Genomic DNA, 20466 nt, shown 5'->3' on the forward strand with positions numbered 1-20466 from the left:
AGGGGTATCAGTTTCCAGCCCACCTCTTCCCATGAGCTTGGGGATTACATGTGAAGTTTACTCCCTTGTTATGAAAAATATCCATTGCACTATCTCCAATCAAACTCGTGTATTTCCCTGACTTCATCTTCAACTGTCTCCCCCCACGTGCCTTCCGCAGGCTTCTGACAGCGAAGCACGGGCTCAGTAAATTACCCAGATTCCTCAGCTCTGTGGAATTATTGTGACAGATTCAGATCTTTGCATGGCAGATTTAGAGAACCAAGTCCCTTTAAACAAGAGCAAAACGTCAAGAATCTTTATTTTTCTTCACGAATGACATGGAGGAAATCAATGAGCTGAATCAGCACTGCTAAGGAAACTCAATCTTCTCGGTCTAGAGCTCCAGCTCCTGAGGGACTGCTCTTGTTTCACTAATGAACCCTGTAGGCCATGAATAATTCAGTCAACTCTGCTTATTGCCTGGGTAATCGGCTCGCTGAGAGTGGGGGTGGGTGAAGAGGCTGAGAGTGAGAGCTACAGAGAGAGACAGGCTGTTGACAGCTTCATCAGCCTTGACCAAACACCAAACCAGACAGGGCAATTTCCTGTCAGCAATGACAATTCTAATTTACCTCGTCTTTAATTCTAATTTAATTTCTTTTTGTCATGTGCAAAGGAGGTGAGAGAGACTGCTGTTTAGCCCAGGCGGTATGGCTGCTAAGATTGTGCTCAAGTGGATGATTCACATTTTTCACGAACTGCTGACTGACCCAGTGCTGAGCCCCTACACTACTCTTAATCCTTCTCAGAAATGTGGCTCAGTGATTGCTGAGATATATCTAACCACAAAATATAACTCTGAAAAATAATACGATCTCCTCCAATGAAAACCTGTGTTATTAAAGGTGGCAATCATTTATACTGAGCAACAAAAATATTTTCCATTTGTGCTGACATCCATTTCACTGTTGCCAGTAATGCTTTTTGCACTGCACTGCTGCAGCTATCTCAGGCAGAACAGATGAAGGCCAGTGTTTGACCGAAAAGTAAACCAGTGATTGACGTCAGTGATGCAGATCGTGGCTGTTCCTAAAATACTGTGACAAATAGTTTCCTTTTGCAGTTATCCTGGTAAAACAGTAAGTACCCGAGTTGCACCAGCTCAAGGCCAAGTCAGCTAGCTGGGACTGGGATCTGATCACTGTCACAATGAACATGTGCCAGTCTTGGCTGGGAATAGAAGTTTGGTCCTGGGCCACCATCAGTTGGGAAAAGGGACAGGGAGCAGTGCCACTGAGATTGGAATGGAACAATGATTGGGGTATCTGTTGGTTAGGAATGGGACAAGGATCTGGCCCACTGAGACTTGAAATGGAACAGGGATCTGGGAACAGGATGGGTAGCTGGGTTACTGTCAGTTGGGAATGGGTGCAGGGAAACTGCCATTTGGGAATGGGAGCTCAGCTGGGAATGGGACTGGGGGCTATCTCATTTCCCACTGAGCCATTAACTTAACTGTCCTGGATAAGTGCAACTAACAAAATTAAAAGCAATTATGTTGTTTTAAAACCAGGTATTTTAGGGCCAGTAGCCAGTACTTTGTGCAAATTACCTCCAGTGATAATGAAGCAGAACACAAAAGCCTGAGACAGCAGACAACACTCATAAGAACCTGCCTGTAATAACATGTGGGCAATACATCAGTGGGTAATTTTGTCTCTTGTTAATCTTGCTGTACTTTTTTCTAACGATCTAGAACCATTGACACTCTGGTGTTATCTTGTTTCAATGCTACCTAGTCAGAAGGTTGTGGGTTCAAGTCTCATTCCAGGGCTCTGAACACATAATTCAGGTTAGTACTCCCAGTAAAGCAGTGAGGGAGTGTGGCACTGTAGGCAGTGAAGGTGGGTCACATCGTCCTTTGGAATGAGACATCAAAGTAGAAATTCACATTTTGCCACTTGTAGTAAATGCCTAATATAGCATTGTACTTCACTTCAGAAATTTAATTCCATTGGCTTCCATCCACTGATTGATATGTGGCTGCTGACCAAAAAGGTTTATAGAAAATTATTTGAGGCAACTTTAATCTGGTGACAGGGGGAGTACTTGATAACTCAGTGATGGTAGTTTAAGGCTATAACAAATCTGTTATATATCTGACCTGGCTATGTTTAGTGGGACAGTGTAGAGGGATCTCTATATCTAAATGAAACCATAAATAACTTGGGAATTTTTTTGATGGAGTAATGTAGAGTGACCTGAGTACTGAGTACACAGCTGGAGTACTATCTACAGTTCTGCTTGCCACACGATAGGAAAAATGTGATTGCATTGGAAAGAGTACAAAACAGACTCACCAGGATGTTGACTGGGATGGAATATTCCAGTTATGAGGAGAAACTGGAAAGGACTGGAAAGGCTAGGTCTGGAATTGGAATTGGTTTATTATTGTCACATGTACTGAGGTACAGTGAAAGACTTGTCTTGCATACCATTCATACAGATCAATTCATTACACAGTGCATTGAGGTATTACAAGGTAAAACAATACAGAATGCAGAGTAAAGTGTCACAGCTACAGAGAAAGTGTAGTGCAGGCAGACAATAAGGTGCAAGGTCATAACGAGATAGATTGTAATGTCAAGAGTCCGTCTTATTGTACTCGGGAACCATTTAATAGTCTTATAACAGCGGGATAGAAGCTGTCCTTGAGCCTGGTGATACATGCTTTCAGGCTTTTGTATCTTCTGCCTGATGGGAGAAGGGAGAAGAGAGAATGTCCCTGATGGGTGGGGTCTTTGGTTATGCTGGCTGCTTTACTGAGGCAGCGAGAAGTATAGATATAGTCCATAGAGGTAAGGCTGGTTTCCATGATGTGCTGAGCTGTGTCCACAAGTCTCTGCAGTTTCTTGCAGTCCTGGGGAGAGCAGTTGCCATACCAAGCCCTGATGTATCCAGATAGGATGCTTTCTGTGGTGCATCGATAAAAGTTGGTGAGTGTCAAGGGGGATATGCCAAATTTCTTTAGCTTCCTGAGGAAGTAGAGGCACTGGTGAGTTTTCTTGGCCATGGCATCTACATGGTTGGACCAGGACAGGCTATTGGTGATGTTCACTGCTAGGAACTTGAAGCTCTCAACCCTCTCGACCTCAGCACTGTTGATATAGACAGGTGCATGTACACCACCCCCTTTCCTGAAGTCAATGACCAGCTCTTTTGTTTTGCTGACACTGAGGGAAAGGTTGTTGTCATGACACCATGTCACTAAGCTCTCCCCCTCTTTCCTGCACTCCGACTCATCGTTATTTGAGATTCGGTCCACTACGGTGTTACCATCTGCAAACTTGTAGATGGAGTTAGAGCAGAATCTGGCTACACAATCATGAGTGTATAGGGAGTAGAGTCAGGGGCCAAGGACACAGCCTTGTGGGGCACCAGTGTTGAGAATAATCATGCGGAGGTGCTGCTGCCTATCCTTACTGATTGCGGTCTGTTGGTCAGGAAGTAAAGTATCCAGTTGCAGAGGGAGGTGTTGAGTCCCAGGTCTCAGAGTTTGGTGATGTTTGCTTGGAATTATAGTATTGAAGGCGGAGCTGTAGTCAATAAAAAGTAGTTTAACGTCGGTGTCTTTACTGTCTAGATGCTCCAGAGCTGAGTGTAGCGCCAGGGAGATAGCGTCCGCCGTAGACCTGTTTTGACGGTAGGTGAGTTGCAGTGGGTCGAGGTTGTCTGGGAGGCTGAAGTTAATGTGTGCCATGACCAGCCTCTCAAAGCACTTCATGACATTGGATGTTAGAGCCACTGGGTGTTAAGGCACATTACCTTGTTCTTCTCAGGTACCGGGATGTTAGTGGTCTTCTTAAAGCTGGTGGGAACCTCAGATTGAAGCAGGGAGAGACTGTCTGCAAATACCCCCGCCAGCTGGTCTGTACAGGATCTGAGGACAGATCCAGGGACACCATCTGGGCCAGATGCTTTCCGCGGGTTCACTTTCCAGAAGACTGATCTTACGTCCTCAACAGTGACCATGGGTTCAGGTTCAAGGGAGGATGTCAGGGTGGGTGGTGACATAGCATTCCCCTTCTGTTCAAAACGTGCATAGAATGCGTTAAGCATATCGGGAAGAGATGCGCTGTTGGTGACGACGCTGCCCGACTTCGTTTTGTAGTCTGTTATAGCATGTAAACCGTGCCACAACTGATGGCAGGTCTGGGACTCGATTTTGGACTGATATTATCTTCTGGCATCTCTGATAGCTTTACAGAGGTCATATCTTGATTTCTTGTATAGGTCAGGGTCACCTGATTTGAATTCTGCAATCCTAGACTTCAGTAGGGAGTGGACCTCCTGGTTCATCCATGGTTTCAGGTTTGGGAACACCCTGATTCTCCTCTTCGGTACACAGTCCTCAACACACTTGCTGATAAAGTCTGTGACAGTGGTGACATACTCATCTAGGCTGGCACCTGAGTCTTTGAACATGGACCAGTCCACTGACTCAAAGCAGTCATGTAGAAGATCATCTATTTTCTCAGTCCAGCACTGCACGATTTTCTGTACTGGATCCTCCTGTTTCAGCTTTTGTTTGTACACAGGGAGAAGGAGCGCAGCCTGGTGGTCTGATTTACCAAAGTGTGGGTGGGGGGGGGTGGAGGGGGTGGTAACTCAATAGGCAGCTTTAATGGTTCTATAGCAATGGTCAAGGGTGTTTGGGCCCCTAGTGGGGCAGAAAATGTGCTGGTAGTACTTTGGTAACACATTCTTGAAGTTGGCTTGGTTGAAGTCACCTGCAATGATGAAGAGGGCATCAGAATATCCTGTTTCAAGGCTGTTGACCACAGAGTGTAGTTCATTGAGTGCAGTTCATTGAGTGCAGGCTTCATGAGGTGGGATGTAGACTACCGTCATGATAGTTGAAGTAAATTCCCATAGCAGGTAGTATGGATGGCACTTCACTGTTAGATATTCCAGCCTGGGTGAGCAGGAACTCACCAGGACTGTCACATCCGAGCACCACAAGCTATTGATTAAGAAGCAGATCCCTCCACCTCTGACTTCGCCTGAGGACACTGTACGGTCCTTTCGCTGAATTGAGAAGCCCTCAGGTTGTACGGCGCACTCAGGTGAAGCAGGTGTAAGCCACATTTCGGTGAGACACAGCACACAGCAGTCCCTCAGTTCTCTTTTGTAGATCAGTCTTGCCCTTGGTTCATCAACTTTGTTCTCAATGGCCCAAACATTAGCGAATCTTATACCCACACTGTTTCAGTCTCACCTGAAGCCCAGCCCTCTTACCACGTTTCCGAGGTAAGTGGTTGTGACTCGTCGATCTTTGAAGTCCTGGAGTGGAACCACCTGGACTGGAAGGTAAGTCATTGCTTAAGGACAGAGCTGGAAGACCTGGAGTGGGTTCACCTGGACTGGAAGGTAAGTGACTGCTTTTGTTTTCCTTAGGAGGTGGGGAGGGGGTGGGCTTGTGCCTGACAGAGGTGTACAACCTAATGAGAGGCATAGATAGGGTAGATCGCAGGAAATTCTTCCTCATAGCAGAGGTATCTAGAAGTAGAGAACATAGATTTCGGCAAGGAGTAAAAGGTTTAGAAAGGATCAGAGGAAGAACTTTTCTCCCAAGGAGTGGCTGAAATCTGGACACACTGCCTGAGTGGCTATGGAGGCAGGCACTCTCACAACATTTAAGAAATATCTAGATGAGCATTTGAATTGTTAATGCATTGAAGGTTATGGGCCAAGTGCTGATAAATGGGATCAGTATAGACAGATACTTGATGATCGGCATGGATGCTCATTTCTATGTTGCCACCCACCCCACCTACCTGCAACATTGATCCAGGCATCACTGAAGAGGACACTGGTTTACATAATCAACCGAGTTATTTCCTCTCTGGTTCTCGATGTTTTTAAACTTTGGTCTGAACACAGAGTGCCAATAATTTTCTATTCCAGCTGACCTCAAGCAAAGACAGCAAGTAGCTGACAGGGTGCTGGGGATGCAGAACAATTCAATGATTGTGCCATTTAATTCCCACTGCCAATCTTGTCATCTTTACTAAAAGCTCCTGCAATTAAGAGTTTCTCATTCATTTTCAAATCACACAGAAAGGAAAACAGAATTAACTTTCAGAAAGCAGCTCAAATCTCATCTCCTAGAGCACATGGTACGCCTGCAATGTAACAGGTTTAGCAGTGTTTCAGCTCCTTTCTGTTCTGCTGATTGATTGGACACCAAATTCCTGCAGTTATGAATGACTCCATTGCTTATATTAATATTTCCATTGCAATATAAGGAAAGGTCATTTTAAACATTAATAGCTGTCTACCATGTGCAGAGATTCTGAGAATCACTGCCTCTGGTAAAAAGATTATTAAAATATCCAATAATTTCATCAAATGTTTCACCATCAAGTACTCATTATAGCCTAACTAACATTAATCTGTCAGTGTGCCCTATGCATTTGGCAATCTCTCTCTTTCAGAACTTCCATTCATCGACTCAGCTAATTATATAGCCAGATCTTTCAAACAGCACCAATCAGTGCAGCATTAACTGGTTCCTATCTACATGTGCAGAAAATTCCTCTGACCATGTGTAATTTGGCATTTGAAAATAGATTAACATTTAAATCAGAAAGCATACTTTAGAATGTTGCTGATGAACACATGCCCCTTACCTTCTCATAGGGATCAGAGTCATAATTCAGCCCAATTCCACAGTCATCTGTAATCTCAGACAAATCTTCATCATCAAACTCCTCCAGGCTGATATCATGTGCAGGTCTATTAAGAAGAAGCAATATAACATTAACAGATGGTGTGAAATTAAAAACAAAAAAAAATGCTGGAATTATTCAGTGGATCAGGCAGCATCTGTGGAGAAAGAAACGATTGATGCTTCAGATCAACACAACACAAACACAACCAAATGCATACACTTTACTCCAATACAGATGTACGGCACTCACACTGCACACACATTTGCAGCTATTCAACCTTGGCCATCACTGAACACACCCTAGTGCTCCCCCATGGAGAAGGTTTCCTGCAGCTGTCAACTGCAACACTACAGTGGAGGAAGATCCCTGTCAATCCCAAAGCCAAAACTGATGGGAGGAGAAGGCTGGCAATCATGTATTTGGCTATCATAAAGTCGGAGGCCAGCAGCAATCAGAGGTTGCTGGTATACCTGAATTCAACTCAACCTCTCAAGTCCAACCTCCCCTTGTACTACTGTCTCTTCAGTCTGATAAAGTCCAAACGGTTGAAATGAGTCTCTCTTGCCTGCACACTCCTTTTACCAGGACCACATTTTGTGTGCAGGCAAGACAGACCCATTTCAACCGTTTGGACTTTATCAGACTGAAGAGATGGTAGTACAAAGGGAGGTTGGACTTGAGGGGTTGAGTTGAACCCACATACCATCAACCTCTGATTTCAAATGCACAAGACATACCACCTGACCAAAGCCTATTCCTTCAATTGAAAATCCAATGCTAGAATTGAATGGTGAGCTCAACAAGACATCAGACTCAAAACAAAAGGGCTACTACCTTTTACATAAGAGTACAATAGACATTGGTCAGTTATATGATGAACAGATTGCACTTAACCACATTCACAGTAGGACTCTTTCATTTTCTGTTTGTGAAGAAAATAGCCACAACTGCTGTGTGTCATTCAGACGTGATTAAGCACAGCCTACTGTCTTCTGCACGTACTGAAACCAGTCTGTGCACTAACTTTAAAAGACGTATCAGAGAAGGCAGAAAAATATATGCCGTCTAGCTTCTCATCCAGCAACTCAGATCCCAGTACTAGATGGTTTAGAACAGGGATATGCATGTAGTGAGTTACCCAGCATAACTGGACTGCAGGTGGACTGGGGTTTAGGGTTAGGTGGTGAAGGCAAAGCTTGAATGCCACACCATCAGACCACTTCTGGTCTAGGTGAGGATTTAAATGGGGTTGGGGCTGCCTCGGTTAGGGGTGTCTGTTGAAAAGTGAATGGGAGCAAAAATCCCAGTTATTCTGAAACATGGAAATCAACCTGATGATCCAAATCTCCCGCTCTAATGTCAAAGGTGCAGGGATTGTGCACTACAGTTAATCCTGCACTCTCAGCAACCTTCCAAAGGTCCAAGTGCCAAGAAAGATCGTGTTTTGATGTTAGGGACTTACCATTACTTCAACAAGTTCAGAATTAGATAATAGACTGCGAAGAGTTTCTTCTCTCTGCCTGTTTTCCTGGAATGTATTAATACACTAGATCAATGACTTTTCATGAGCTACTGATGAGAGCTCCAATGAATGGTCATTGACCCAAAACACTGACTCTGTTTCTTTCTCTGCAGATGTTGCCTTAACTGCTGAGTATTTTCTACATTTTCTAGTTTTATTTCAGATTACCAACATTTGCAGTTGTGTTTATTCTGTGGGAGTTTATATAATCAACATCTGTAGTTGGTCATTCATGGAGGCATGATGGCCAGTTCTGGGAATTGAGGGAACTACGCTAACCATTGTTGATAAAAACACATGGAGATGAGGGTGGAGGACAAAGAGGGAGGCAGGCTGATGGTTGTAGATGGAAGAATGGCGCACAGATTATTTGGATGGTCAAAAGGTGACGGGTATAATTCAAGGAAGAAAAATATGAAGTGATAAACTTGGAAATATGAATAGTGTGAGAAAGGCTCCTTAAATACAAATAGCAGAGAAGCAGAAAGATTGGAATCCATTTACCAAGGTCACTAAGGATGACAACTGAAATGGCTAAGGCCATAAAAAGGTAAATTAAATTCTTGGTTTTGTACCTAGACAAATAGAAAAGGTGGCCAAGCATGTTTCCAAAACAGGTAAAAGTGCATATAAAATACATGATTTACATACATGAAGCACTAAATACAAAAATCCAGGGATAGCTCCATCAAGAGCTGGCATAGGCAGAATGGATGAATAACCTCTCTCTGTGCTGGCAGTTCTACAACTGCAGGCAAAGGGGTAATAATGAATTTGATCAAGGCCTTGTTTAAGCCACAGTTTATCCCAAGGACCACAGAATACAATGTTTAGCTGTACATAACCTTGGTCAGACCAAACCTGGAGTAATGCATTCACTTCTCAACATCACGTTTAGAGGATACATTAGTCTTGGAGGTGCAGCACAGCGTAGTAGCCAAAATAATGCTGGGATTTAGGTGGGCATATCATGAAAATAGCTTGTATCAACTGCCTTATACCTTACTGTAACTAGACGAGGTGGCATCGTAAACGGTATGAGGTATGAGGATATTGGGTTGAATATTAAAGGGCTTGAGTATGATTAAAATGGATGGAATATTAAAAGATCAGTGTGAAAAGCAGTGTCAGGTTATGACGAATAGAATATTAAAAAATTTGGGTGATAAAACAGGTGAGAGAGAATAGACTGGGTGAGATTCAACAATACAGAGGGGTCAGGATAGTGGGACTACATTTCGTGGTGCGAGAGAGGAAAACATCTGCACAGGCTTGAACTAGTTTGTGTGCAGGAACATCCCTTGATCTTCTTCTTTCACCATGTTCTTACACCCTCACTTCCTGCAGTTAGGGAGCTGCTCAACTGTGAGTCCACCCAGCTTCCAATATTCAGCTGAGACTTACTGCCTAGGCACACACACAAATAGTGGCTGCTTTCCCAAGCTGTACGATACCAACCATTATCTGAGAACCAGTGATCCCGGTACGACTGAGAGCCTTTGGGAATGAAAATGGTGGAAGAACAAAAACAGTTAAGAAAATGAAACCTGCTGCACTCTGGATCTGAGCAGATAATCTCCTTGTAAACACATTACATCACCCTGCTTCTCTGCAATTATGTGCAATATGGAAGGTCCAGAGGGAGACCTTGTTACCCTGGGTTCTTCCATTTAGTAGTAATTGGAATCTGAGCAGAACTTCCTCTTGATACTCTGGCTTTAAGTTTCCCTCTGGTTCAAAGCCTCAGGGGTCATAGGGCTATTTAGTAACATCACATACAGGCTCGAGTCCAAGAAGAGGTGAAGAGGCTCAAACCAACTTCTGTCATTAGTTACCTTTGTAAAGTTGTCACATTTGGACATTTTGCTGGACCCCGAAGTCCACCGAAGGCTTCAAGTCCACCGAATGGAAAAAGGAGTGAAGAGGTCCCAGATAGGAGGTTGGACAACAAGGTTCGAGTAAACGGAGTTGGTGGGGTAATATGCTGGCGTGAATTGAGAATTGGTTATCAGTCAGAAAGCAATGAATGGAAATAAACTTTTATTTCTCAGAATGGCATGTTGTGACTAGGGAAATGGTGATGTTCAAAGGGACCTAGGTGTCCATGTTCACTAGTGGAGTATTGCATGGATTGCTGCTTAACCCTCAGCTATTCATTGTCTATTTTAACAACATGGCCAAGGGAACCAAATGTCATATTTCCACGTTGGATGATAATACAAAATAAGGTGGTATTGTAAGTAGAAACATCAAGAGGATATAAACAAACAAAGGAGTTGGCAATAACATTGCAGCTGGAGTATATTATGAAAAGAATGTCCTGTCAGCCACCTTAATGCACAAAATCGAAAATGAGATATTTTCTTTTAAATGATGACAGATAGGGAAATGGTGGTGATCAAAGGGACCCAGGTGGCCTTGTACATAAATTACAAAAATTACCTTGCAAATGCAGCCAGCAATTGGGAAGGCAAATAGTATAATGGTTTTTAATATGATAGGAGTTGAATACAACAGTAAGGATGCCCTACTGTAATTACGTAGGGCCTTGGTGAGACCACACTTGGGGTGCTGTCTACAGTTTCGGTCTTCCTATCTTAAAAAGGATACATTTGCCATAGAGGGAGGAGAATGACATTTCACCAGATTGGTTCCTGGGATGAGGAGAGATTGAGAAAACTATGTCAGTATTTTCTAGAATTTATAAGAATGAGACATGACCTCATTGAAACCTACAAAATTCTCCTTGGGTGGATGCAAGGAGGATGTTTCCCCTGGCTGAGGGACTTGGAATCAGAGATCAGAATATGAGAATAAGGGGTAGGCCATTTAGGGCTGAAATGAGTATCCTTGGAATTCTCTATCCCAGGAGAATTCCTGGATATTCGAGGGATAGGCTGTTAAAACAGGAAAATGGCACTTAAGTCAGCCATAATATTGATGAATGGTCAAGCATACACAAAACGGCACATGGCCTACTCCCACTTCCGATGAACAAAATTCCTGAAACAATTCCGTAAAAAATCCAAAATTAGTGCTGGAATGTCACTAGCTTTCTATATCTGTTCCAGGTTCTGAAACTCCTCTCCATCATGTATGTACCCAGCGGGCAGTGTCGGAGTGGGCAGTGGAGTGAGAGGGAGCAGAGTGATTGGGCTTTGGCTCAAGGGGCTTAGGCGTGAAGGGGCGAGGAAAGGTAGGTGACTTGAGTAAAGGAAGGGGTATGAGTACAGTTTTCTGTGTTCGGTGTCAGATGTGGGAGTTTCCGGAGTCTCCCTGCCTCTGGGAAGGCTACATCAGCACCCGGTGTGTTGAGCTGCAGGTCCTAAGGGACCATGTTAGGGAACTGGAGATGCAGCTTGATGACCTTCATATGGTCAGGGAGAATGAGGAAGTGATAGAAAGGAGTTATAGGCCGGTGGTCATACTGGGGCCACGGGAGTCAGGCAAGTGGGTCACAGTCAGGAGGGGGAAGTGAAATAGTCAGGTACTAGAGAGTATCCCTGTGGCTGTACCCCTTGACAATAAGTACTCCTGCTTGAGTACTGTTGGGGGAGACAGCCTACCTGGAGGAAGCAACAGTGGCAGTGCCTCTGGCACAGAGTCCGGCCCTGTGGCTCAGAAGGGTAGGGAAGGAGAGAGGAGGGCACTAGTGATAGGGGACTCTATAGTTGGGTGGGCAGACAGGCGATTCTGTGGACGCAGGAAAGAAACTTGGAAGGTAGTTTGCCTCCCAGGTGCCAGGGTCCAGGATGTTTCAGATCGCGTCCAAGATATCCTGCAGAGGGAGGGAGAACAGCCAGAGGTCGTGGTACATATTGGTACCAACGACATAGGTAGGAAAAGGGAAGAGGTCCTGAAAAAAGACTATAGGGAGTTAGGAAGGAAGTTGAGAAGCAGGACCTCAAAGGTAGTAATTTCGGGATTACTGCCTGTGCCACATGACAGTGAGTATAGGAATAGAATGAGGAGGAGGTTAAATGTGTGGCTGAGGGATTGGAGTAAGGGGCAGGGATTGAGATTTCTGAATCATTGGGGCCTCTTTTGGGGCAGGTATGACCTGTACAAAGAGGACGGGTTGCACTTGAATCCCAGGGGGACCAATATCCTGGCGGGGAGGTTTGCTAAGGCTACTGGGGGGAGTTTAAACTAGAATTGTTGGGGGTGGGATCCGAAATGGAGAGACTGGGGAAGAGGTGTTTGGCTCTCAAATAGAGAAAGCTTGTAGTAGGTATGAGAGGGAGGATAGGCAGGTGATAGAGAAGGGACATGCTCAGACCGGTTTGAGATGTGTCTATTTTAACGCAAGGAGTGTTGTGAACAAGGTGGATGAGCTTAGAGCTTGGATAAGTACTTGGAGCGACGATGTGGTGGCCATTACAGAGACTCGGATGGCTCAGGGACTGCAATGGTTACTTCAAGTGCCGGGTTTTAGATGTTTCAGAAAGGACAGGGAGGGAGGCAAAAGAGGTGGGGGAGTGGCACTGTTGATCAGAGATAGTGTCCCAGCTGCAGAAAAGGTGGATGTCATGGAGGGACTGTCTACGGAGTCTCTGTGGGTGGAGGTTAGGAACAGGAAGGGGTCAATAACTTTACTGGGTGTTTTTTATAGGCCGCCCAATAGTAACAGGGATATCGAGGAGCAGATAGGGAAGCAGATGCTAGAAAGGTGTGATAATAAAAGAGTTATTGTGATGGGAGATTTTAATTTCCCAAACATCAATTGGCATCTCCATACAGTGAAGAGTTTAGATGGGATGGAGTTTGTTAAGTGTGTTCAGGAAGGATTCTTGACACAATATGTAGATAAGCCTACAAGGGGAGAGGCTGTGCTTGATTTGGTATTGGGAAATGAACCTGGTCAGGTATCAGATCTCTCAGTGGGAGAGCATTTTGGAGATAGAATTATGATCACTATCTCCTTTACAAAGCAATGGAGAGAGATAGGAACAGACAGAATAGAAAGGCGTTTACTTGGAGTAAAGGGAATTATGAGGCTCTCAGGCAGGAAATTGGAAGATTAAATTGGGAACAGATATTCTCAGGGAAAAGTATGGAAGAAATGTGGCAAATATTCAGGGGATACTTGTGTAGAGTTCTGCATAGGCATGTTCCAATGAGATGGGAGTCACGAGAGGACACAGGAACCATGGTGTACAAAGGCTATAATAAATCTAGTCAAAAGGAAAAGAAAAGCTTACAAAAGGTACGGAGAGCTAGGTAATGTTAGAGATCTGGAGGAGTATAAGGCTAACAGGAAGGAGCTTAAGGAGGAAATTAGGAGAGCCAGAAGGGGCCATGAGAAGGCCTTGGCAGGCAGGATTAAGGAAAACCCCAAGGCATTCTACAAGAATGTGAAGAGCAAGAGGATAAGATGCAAAAGAATAGGGCCTATCAAGTGCATCGGTGGGAAAGTGTGTATGGATCCGGAAGAAATAGCGGAGGTACTTAATGAATACTTTACATCAGTATTCACTACGGAAAAAGATTTGGTGGAATGTAGTGGGGACTTGCAGCAGGCTGAAAAGCTTGAGCATGTGGACATTAGGAAAGAGGAGGTGCTGAAACTTTTGGAGAGCATCAAGTTGGATATGTCTCCGGGACCGGATGAGATGCACCCAAGGCTGCTGTGGGAGGAGAGGGAGACAGGAGAGGTTCCGGAAGATTGGAGGGTTGTGGATGTTGTTCCCTTATTCAAGAAAGGGAGTAGAGATAGCCCACGATATTATAGACCAGTGAGTCTTACCTCAGTGGTTGGTAAGCTGATGGAGAAGATCCTGAGAGGCAGGATTTATGAACATTTGGAGAGGTATAACATGATTAGGAATAGTCAGCATGGCTTTGTCAAGGGCAGGTCCTGCCTTATGAGCCTGATTGAATTTTCTGAGGATGTGACTAAACACATTGATGAAGGGAGAGCAGTAGATACAGTGTATATGGATTTCAGCAAGGCACTTGATAAGGTACCCCATGAAAGGCTTATCGAGAAAGTAAGGAGGCATGGGATCCAAGAGGACATTGCAATGTGGATCCAGAACTGGCTGGCCCACAGAAGGCAAAGAGTTGTTGTTGAATAGTTGTATTCTGCATGGAGGTCGGTGACCAGTGGTGTACCTCAGGGATCTGTTCTGGGACCCTTACTCTTTGTGATTTTTATAAACAACCTGGATGAGGAAGTGGAGGGATGGGTTAGTAAGTTTGCGGATGACACAAAGGTTGGAGGTGTTGTGGATAGTATAGAGGGCTGTCAGAGGTTACAGCGGGACATAGATAGGATGCAAAGTTGGGCTGAGAAGTGGCAAATGCCGTTCAACTCAGAGTGAAGTGTGAAGTGGTTCATTTTGGTAGGTCAAATGTGATGGCAGAATATAGTATTAATGGTAGGACTCTTGGCAGTGTGGAGGATCAGAGGGATCTTGGGGTCCGAGTCCATAGGACGCCCAAAGCGGCTGCACAGGTTGACTCTGTGGTTAAGAAGGCATATGGTGTATTGTTCTTCATCAATCGTGGAATTGAATTTAGGAGCCGAGAGGTATTGTTGCAGCTATATAGGACCCTGGTCAGACCCCACTTGGAGTACTGTGCTCAGTTCTGGTCACCTCATGACAAGAAGGATGTGGAAACCATAGAAAAGGTGCACAGGAGATTTACAAGGATGCTGCCTGGAATGCAGAGCATGCCTTATGAAAACAGGTTGAGGGAACTCGGCCTTTTCTCCTTGGAGCGACGGAGGATGAGGGGGGACCTGATAGAGGTATATAAGATGATGAGAGGCATTGATTGGGTAGATAGTCAGAGGCTTTTCCCCAGGGCTGAAATGGTGGCCACAAGAGGACATAGGTTTAAGGTGCTGGGGAGTAGGTATAGAGGAGATGTCAAGGGTAGGTTTTTTACTCAGAGAGTGGTGAGTGCGTGGAATGGGCTGCCGGCAATGGTGGTGGAAACGGATACGATAGGGTCTTTTAAGAGACTTTTGGATAGGTACACGGAGCTGAGAAAAATAGAGGGCTATGGGTAAGCCTAGTAATTTCTAAGATAGGGACATGTTCGGCACAGCTTTGTGGGCCGAAGGGCTTGAATTATGCTGTAGGTTTTCTATGTTTCTATGTCTGCACAACCCAGAACTTTCAGATTTTATTCCTGACAAACTCTGTTTTCTCCTTATGTTAACAAATAAAAATTCTCTGTGATTGGCAGAATCTGACATGACAATTCCAGGGATATGTACTGGGACCTTTGATTTTCACTGCCTTTAATAATGACTTGAATCAATGAGTAGAATTGTGTACTTAATTAGTAGATGATACTAAATTAGAAAGGACAGCTAGTTGTGTAGATGCAAGTAAAAAGTTACAAAGGGACATGTAGAGAGGGACATAGCATCGACAAAACCATAACAAATGAACTCAGTGTGTAGAAGTGCAAGATCATCCACCTTGGACCTAAGATGATAGATCAAATTATTATTAAACAAGAAACTATGTTATGAGATAATCCAGTCAAAGGAATAATAAAAAAAAATTGTATGTATTTGAAAAGTAATCAGGAAGGCCAAAAAAAATTTGCCTTGAGCTCAAGACAGCTCAAGTCCAAATGAGAGGAAGTCTCTACTGGTAGTACTTAAGTTACCCAGAGGCTTAGTCAGACCCTATCTGGAGCACTTTATTCAGTTTTGGGCCCCAAATCTGAGCAAGTAGAGTCTTGAAGGTACAGTGGTCATTTAGCAGAACTACAATGGGATTAAAAGATGGTATAAACTTTGTTTCTATTCCCTCGAGTAAAGGGTTTGAAATACTAAACGTTATTCAAAGGGGATAAAAGGAATTGTGGGTTCCATCTATTGGGGCAATCCAAAGCTAAAGGACATACTCTTACAATTACAGTTAGTCCACTCAAGAGTGAAATTAGAAAGCCCTTTTTCTCACAATCAACAACAAAAATCTGGATTTTTGTCTACGAAAAGGGCAGAGGATATTGTAGATCATGTGGAGCTTTCAATACTGAAATTGAATGATTCCATCAGTTAAGAGGCTTTATCAATGATGGGTAGATGGATTTAAGATCCAGATTGCTCAGGATCTAACTGAACAGGGAAATGGTGTGACCGGTTGAGTGGCCTCTTATTTTTACGTTGTTAAGAAGTGGCATCTCCTGGTTACTTTAATGAAAGACAGCTGGTGTCCATTGGTTATGCCCTAGTGATCATTGCACCTGGTACGTACTTGCATGGTACGAGTGAAGGCAAATAAAGCGTGGGATGTGTGGTTATTTCAGAGGGTGTCTCATATCAACTATTAACTTAAACTCTTCCATACTATAATCTGGGAATCAGGCTGTAAGTAATCTGATGAGAAGTTGACCCCCTGTAAGATACTGGTCATTTCTATCCTGAACATAATGGTGATTCATTAGCTTCCTGTCTTATCAAGCCCTGTATTGACACAAGTCAGATGTCATGTCCTGCATGGTAGAGCTTCCATATTATCTCATCAAACATTTCCAGGACAGGTACAACACATGTTAGAAACACAGTAAAGCTTCGTTCACACTGTCTCCTTTCCCATCAAACAATTCCAGTGCAGGTACAGCAGAGATAGATACAGTACGAAGCCACCTCTTCATATCTCAAGCACCCATGACAAATTGAACAAGATGTTGAACATAAAGCAAAACTAGCTCTACAAGTCCCATTAAACACTGCCAAGGCAAGTACAACATGGTTCAGATACAGAATAAACCTCTCTCTGTAATGGTTCATCATATTCCCAGCACAGTACAGTGCATGTTTGATACTGAGTAATGCTCCCTCTTCACTGTTCCTCTAAACACTCTCAGATCTGGTCTGCAGATTTAGAGAGGAAGTTGAGCTGTGATAAAAGGAACAAAGGCGGTGTAGGTGTAACTGTTATTTACAGTGACTGATGGAGAGAGTGTTCCAGCTTCCTTTACCTCTCCAGCAGACATTGAAGAGAGCCCATCACGGACCAGAAAGTTACCACTAAAACCAATAGTATAGATACGATACAGCAGATGTTGCCTGTCACCACGGAATCCAGAAACTCAAGCCCAGACTCAAAATACCAATCCGGCCTGTGGTATTATTTATGTGCAATATTGCCAGGCAATATCCTGGTGAATCTCCTCTGCACCCTCTCCAGTGCTATCACATTTTTCCGATACCTTGGTGACCAGAACTACAAGTAGTTGTTCAGTTGAGATCTGACCAATGATTTATACACTTGGAGCACAACTTTTCTGCTCTTGTATTCATTGCCCCGACTAATGAATGCCAGTGTTCCACATGCCTTCCTAACCATGTTATCTTCCTGCATTGTCACCAAGTCGTGTGGAAGAAACTATTCATCACTGAATGCTGTTAGATGAATATAAAAATGAATGCTGGATAGGATTCATGAGGCAAAAACAATGAGGGAAGGGGAAGCATGTCAAATGCAGGAGAAATGTTAATCAAAATTTACACCCGAGTAGTGTCCTAACTATAAATGGGCGCACCTCCATGCTCTGAACAAACATCCTATAATTGTCAGTGTCTCCAATAAGGCTATTAGCTGAGATGTAGTAGGTGCATTTTTAAGTGCATGTGTCAATGTAAATATTTCTTTATGTTACTGGTTGTTGGTGCTGATCACTATGAGCATATGTGCAGTGTGTGCCTGAATGGGAATGGATGTGTCTCCAGGTGGGACTGTGGATGTATGGAGATTTGAGCATGGATATTAATGAATGTGTGCATTTGTGAGTCACTGCATTGATGGGCATGCACATAAAATATGTTCATGTAGATATGGTCTAGGTCTACAGATAGTGTTTTACATGTTTATGTAAGTGATTGTGTAAGAGCATTGTGGATAAGGCTTGCTGCATAAATGACTTACGGTTAGATAAAGAGTCCGTGTAGATAGAGGTGTCCATAGATGGTCATATATATTTCTATGTGTTTTTTGGGAGGAGTGTGTAGGTAGCTTTGTTCATACAGTATGTGTTTGTGCAGAAGGTGTACAGCATGCTTGCCTTCATTGGTCAAGGCATTAAATATAAAAGTTGGCAAGTCATGTTGCAGCTGTATAAAACTTTTGTTAGGCCACATTTTGAGTATTGCGTGTAGTTCTGGTCACCACGTTACAGGAAGGATCGGGTTGGGTGGGTGCAGAAGAGGTTCATCAGGGTGTTGCCTGGAGTATATTAGGCATAAGGAAAGGTTGTACAAACTTGGATTATTTTTGCTGGCATGTAGGAAGCTGAGAAGTGACCCGATAAAAGTATATAAAATTATGAGAGGTGTAGATAAGGTAGGTAGTCAGAGTCCTCTTCGTGGAAAAGAAATGTCAGATACCAGAATGCACTGGTTTAAGGTGAGAGTGGGGAAAGTTTAAAGGAGATTAGTGAGGCAAGTCTTTTCTTTTTAAAACACAGAGGGTGGTAGGTGCCTGGAACGTTCTGCGAAGGGTGATGGTAGAAGCAGATAGGACAGCAACATTTAACAAGCATTTAGACAAACACATGAACAGGCAGGGAATGGAGTGATGTAAACCATGTGGGATTAGTTCAGATAGGCATCATGGTTGGCGCAGATATCATGAGCCGAAGGGCCGTTTCTATGCTGTGCTGTTCTATGTTCTATACGTTGTATGTTCTTGACACATGCTTGCACGTGGGTGTGGGTTAGTGTGTGTACAGGTGACTGTGTATATAAACAGCCCAGTATAGTGTGTGTGTATTTGGAAACAAATACACGGATGAGCATGAGGTGCTTATATAATTAGTTGTAATGGGTGTATGGAAATGGCTACAATATGTGTGTGTGAATAGGTATGTTTGAAATGGTTGACTACACAACTCTTCTCCAAAATCTCCCCTGTAACATCCAGCCAGGTGGAATTACACTTGCCTGGTTCCATCATCAGAAAATCTCAGAGGGCTTCTTTTCTTGGTCCTGCATCAATACCTCTGTAGAGCCCCAGATGTCTAGGCTTGTCCCTTTCCTACTGCTGATCTACATGCAATGCCATCTGTAAGCTGAAGACACTCATCTCTACCTCACCACCATCTCTATCAATCTCTCTGCTGCTGCAAAGCAACAAATTTCACGACATATGTCAGTGACAATAATAATAAACCTGATTCTGATTTGTCATGCTGCTTGTCCAACTTCCATCATTGCTTTAAAATTTCCCTCATTTATGACTGAATCCACTGTCTTTGACTCCAGTCACAAAGTCTGTTTCCTAGCCACCGACTTCATTCCTTTTCCCTGAAACTATTTGAAACTGTACCAGACTGTTTAAAATCCCAAACTTCTGATCCCAACCCATCTCCATCATTAAGACCACTATCCACATCCCCTTTTGACCCCCTATGCTACCTTTAGATTCAACTATTCCAATGTTTTATTTTTGGCAGGTAGCCTGCCTTGGACGAATGCAAGTTGGTGCCCACATCCTAACTCACACCAAGCCCTATTCACCCATCACTCTTGTGTTGGTGACTAACAGTGACTTCAAAATTCTGATAGTTTTCAAATCCTTCCATGATTTTGCCCCTCCTTTACTCTGTAATCTTCTCCACTCCTATAATCCTCAGATTTCTGTGCTCCTCCAGTTCTGGTCTCTTGGCCATCCCCAGTTTTCATCACTCTCACTGGAAGATGTGCCTTCAGTTGCCTATTCTCCAGCTCCAGAATTACATCCCTCAACCTCTTCGCCATTCTACCTCTCTCCAAAGCTTATCCACCTTTTAATCTCTCCCAATATTTCCTTATGTGACTGTGGTAAATTTTGTTTGATAATGTTCATGTGAATATACATTCAAATATTACATAGATTGCACAACAAAGAACCAGGCCACTCGTCCCAATAGAGCTATAATGGTATTTAGAGCCCACATAAACCTCCCCCAACCCATCTATATCTAACACTATTAGCATTACCTATCAGTCCTTATTGTTCACGTAGTTATGGAGGTTCCCCTTAAATACATTAATTCTCCCACATCTCTAAAAGATGCTCCTTAAAAATCTTTTTGTTGAAGGCTTTGGTTGTCTGTCCTCATTCTCAGTGGCTCAAAACATCTTAGGGTGTTTTATCATATTAAAGGTGAAAAATAAATGGAAGTTGCTTTGTTGTTGTGTATAATTGGATGAGTGGATGTGTAGTTATATTTGTGGGCATGTACGAGTATGTTTAGATCAGTGTGCGTTGTTAGGCACCT

At 43.5% G+C, this 20466-nt stretch overlaps 1 protein-coding gene across 2 annotated transcripts in view; it reads right to left on the reverse strand.

The window, feature by feature from the left end:
* The window catches only part of mapk8ip2 (mitogen-activated protein kinase 8 interacting protein 2), a 60048-nt gene that overhangs the window by 37754 nt on the left and 1828 nt on the right, over nucleotides 1-20466 (reverse strand). For both annotated transcript variants that reach the window (XM_052033998.1, XM_052033999.1), the window contains exon 2: nucleotides 6675-6780. In XM_052033998.1, the coding sequence (XP_051889958.1) occupies nucleotides 6675-6780 (106 nt within the window). The remainder of the gene's footprint in view (nucleotides 1-6674; nucleotides 6781-20466) is intronic.

The sequence above is a fragment of the Pristis pectinata genome, chromosome 19, assembly GCF_009764475.1.
Source record: "Pristis pectinata isolate sPriPec2 chromosome 19, sPriPec2.1.pri, whole genome shotgun sequence".
Classification (NCBI taxonomy): domain Eukaryota; kingdom Metazoa; phylum Chordata; class Chondrichthyes; order Rhinopristiformes; family Pristidae; genus Pristis; species Pristis pectinata.